The 3,499-nt window shown below is 40.6% G+C and overlaps 1 protein-coding gene across 1 annotated transcript in view; it reads left to right on the forward strand.

The window, feature by feature from the left end:
- TXNDC12 (thioredoxin domain containing 12) overlaps positions 1 to 3,499 on the forward strand; it is a 38,995-nt gene that overhangs the window by 30,774 nt on the left and 4,722 nt on the right. The window contains exons 4-5 of the mRNA XM_017875410.1: positions 420 to 493; positions 3,070 to 3,139. Of these exons, the coding sequence (XP_017730899.1) occupies positions 420 to 493; positions 3,070 to 3,139 (144 nt within the window). The remainder of the gene's footprint in view (positions 1 to 419; positions 494 to 3,069; positions 3,140 to 3,499) is intronic.

Here is a 3,499-nt window from a genome sequence, read left to right on the forward strand (position 1 = left end):
AAAAAAAAAAAAAAAAAAAAAAAATTAATAATATATATACACATATATGTATACACACACACACAGATATACACCTGTGGCAGACTCACTCTATTGTCTTTCACTTCAATGGTTTTTGAAATGTAACTATGAAAAGCAAATAATGCTTTTCCCGCCATTTGTATGCCATTATCCTTATACTATAAATGTGGTAACAGCTTCAGAGAAATGAAGTAAGTCACTCAAGGTCACATAGCTATGCAGATTCAGAATCCAGGTAGGCTAATTCTTCTTTTTTAGAGTGTAAAAAAAAGTTTGTTATGTGAATCAACTCAATAAATGTCTAAACTACCAAAGAGAAATAGTGTTGCTTATGTTTATTAAGGTTTGGTTGTGACAATGATGTTTTTTCTTCTATTCCAAAATCTTTTCCCCCCCAGCTCTAAAGCCCAAATTTGCAGAATCTACAGAAATTTCAGAACTCTCCCACAATTTTGTTATGGTAAATCTTGAGGTAAGACTTTGAGAGTTTCTCCTTTCTACTATGATTTTAAGACTTTTAAAATTAGCATCATTCATGCATATTCATTATACCTTCATTAGTGGTATAAAAGTCAAATTTATGTATGTGTTTTTCTCTTGACCTCTAATACTAAGGCTTGCATCAGATATGTTAGAAAACCATCTAACATCTATTTCTGGGAGGAACTAGGAGAGGAGAGATCGAATAAGATGACTAAATTTTTTTTTTTTTTTTTTGAATGGGAGTCTTGCTCTGTTGCCCAGGCTGGAGTGCAGTGGTTCAATCCTGGCTCACTGCAACCTCCTCCTCCCGACTGGCTGGGATTATAGGCACGTGCCACCATGCCCAGCTAATCTTTATTTTTTAAATTTTTTTTAATTTTTGTTTTTGTTTGTGTTTTTGTTTTAGATGGAGTCTCACTCTGTTGCCCAGGCTGGAGTGCTATGGCACCATCTTGGCTCACTGCAACCTCCACCTCCCGGGTTCAAGCAATTCTCCTACCTCAGCCTCCCCAAGTAGCTGGGACTACAGGTGTGCAGTACCATACCAGGGTAATTTTTGTATTTTTAGTAGAGATAGGGTTTCGCCATGTTGGCCACGCTAGTCTCGAACTCCTGACCTCAGGTGATCCACCCACCTTAGCCTCCCAAAGTGCTAGGATTACAAGCAGGAGCCACTGCGCCTGGCCAATTTTTGTATTTTTAGTAGAGATGGTGGTCTCACCATGTTGACCAGGCTGGTCTCAAACTCCTGACCTTAAGTGATCTGCCTGCCTCGGCCTCCCAAAGTGCTGGGATTACAGGCATGCGCCAGCATGCCCAGCCTTAAAATGACTAAATTTTAAGGTCCTTTTATCCTTAGTTTATGATTCTGACATGTTTTACATCTTTGTAAAGCTAGACTAAAGGTATAGTCATATATGCAGACCACAACTTTCTGCAAAATGTGATTCATTTGAGCACCTAATCTGTGCTGGGCTTATATGTGCAGCCTGCTTGTTTCCTTATGAAAATAGCTTTTACATACCTCATATAGGCTACAGGTCTTGGAATCCTGAGTCATAGAATGTCAGATCTTAAAGTTGGAAGGGATTTTTAGGCTATTGGTACTATCCTCATTTTACAGAAAGAACCATCTTAGGCCTGAAGCAGGTATGTGATTTGGTCAAGATCACAGAGCCTAACAGGTGATAAGAATAGGTACTCTCACCTAGCCATGCTCCCTTTTAGGCCATACGTTTCACGTATGAGGTACTCAGATGCTCTATGATAATACCACTAGCCATAAGTTTCTGTGAAAATAATGTTTGCTTGGGCCAGGCACAGTGGCTCACACCTGTAATCCCAGCACTTTGGGAGACTGAGGTGGGTGGATCATGAGGTCAAGAGTTCGAGACCAGCCTGGCCAATATGATGAAACCCTGTCTCTACTAAAAATATAAAAAATTAGCTGGGTGTGGTAGTGCATGCCTGTAGTCCCAGCTACTAGGGAGGCTGAGGCAGGAGAATTGCTTGAACCGGGAGGCGGAGGGATGTTGCAGTGAGCTGAGATGGCGCCACTGCACTACAGTCTGGGTGACAGAGTGAGACTGTCTCAAAAAGAAGAAGAAGAGGGAAAAAAAAAAGATAATGTTTACTTAAACATAGGTCTGGGAATCTTGTGAAGACATTAACAGTTAACAGTCAGGCAGCTAAGGGATTATGCTTATACAGCTAGTGGATAGCCTGAATGCTGATACCCCTCACCATAGCAGTTATATTCAAAGAAATGACCCCATTTAACCCCTGAAATGGGAACCACATCATAAATTGTAAAATTATTGATTGCCTTTGCACATGAATTCCTCACCACTTTCTGTGATGAATTAGGATTCCTACTCAAAGGAGACAGTAATAACGTCTCCAACTTCAGAAATTTCTTAAAAAGAAAACAGATTGTGTTGGTTTTTAATCTCCTGGGAGGACTATGAGTCTACAACTGTAACTAAAATGCCAGTCTTATTAATTCATGCACTGAAGAAATACTATGTGCAAGTCAATGATGTAGATACTAGGAATATAGCAGTGAACAAAACAGACAAAATTTCCTCGTTGAAATAACATTCTAGTGTGGGAAGACAGAAAGTTAAGTATTTTAGAATATGTCAGATGGTGGTAAATGCTAGGGCTAAAAAAGAAAAGTGGAAGGGACGACTGCAGTTTTAAATAGATGGTTTGAAAATAAAGGGATATTTGAGCAAAGGCCTGAAACAGAAAAGGGAGTGAACCATGTGGATAATAATGGGGGAAGTGTGTCCAGGCAGAAAGTAAGAGCAAGTCCAAAATACGTTAGGATGCCTGGCTTGTTTAATGACAGCAACAGCAAGAGGTCAGTGTGGCTGACCTTGTTAAGTCCTGAAGAGGACTTAACAAGGGGTGGGACATTAAGTTAGAGAAGTGCCTAGGTGATAGGTCATGTAGGGCCTGCAAGGACTTGGGGTTTTGCCCTTACAAGTGGGGAAGCCACTGAATGGTTTTGAGGAGAGAGAGGACATTATCTGATTTAAGGTTTACATTGAATCTTAATAGGATGAAGAGGAACCCAAAGATGAAGATTTCAGCCCAGATGGGGGTTATATTCCACGAATCCTTTTTCTGGGTAAGGCACATGATCTTAACCTGGGAATCCATGATGTGGATGGAGAGAGAAATGAATCAAGGCACTGACTTCACCTAGTGAAACTATACCACGATGACCACAAACAAACAAAAACCAGTTTCAAGGGAGAGTGGGGGAGTTCTGAATGCTAGAACTACAAGTTTGAAGTAAAACTTTTCCCATTAACTAACTGTTTTTGTGAGCAATGACAAAAGTTTGGCCCGGCACAATAGCTCATGCCTGTAATCTCAGCACTTTGGGAGGCCGAGATAGGTGAATTGCTTGAGTCCAATTTGAGACCAGCATGGGCAACATGGCGAAAGCCCATCTCTAAAAAAGTACAAAAAGGCCGGGTGCGGT

Source organism: Rhinopithecus bieti, unplaced genomic scaffold (assembly GCF_001698545.2).
Source record: "Rhinopithecus bieti isolate Rb0 unplaced genomic scaffold, ASM169854v2 scaffold_10017, whole genome shotgun sequence".
Taxonomy (NCBI): domain Eukaryota; kingdom Metazoa; phylum Chordata; class Mammalia; order Primates; family Cercopithecidae; genus Rhinopithecus; species Rhinopithecus bieti.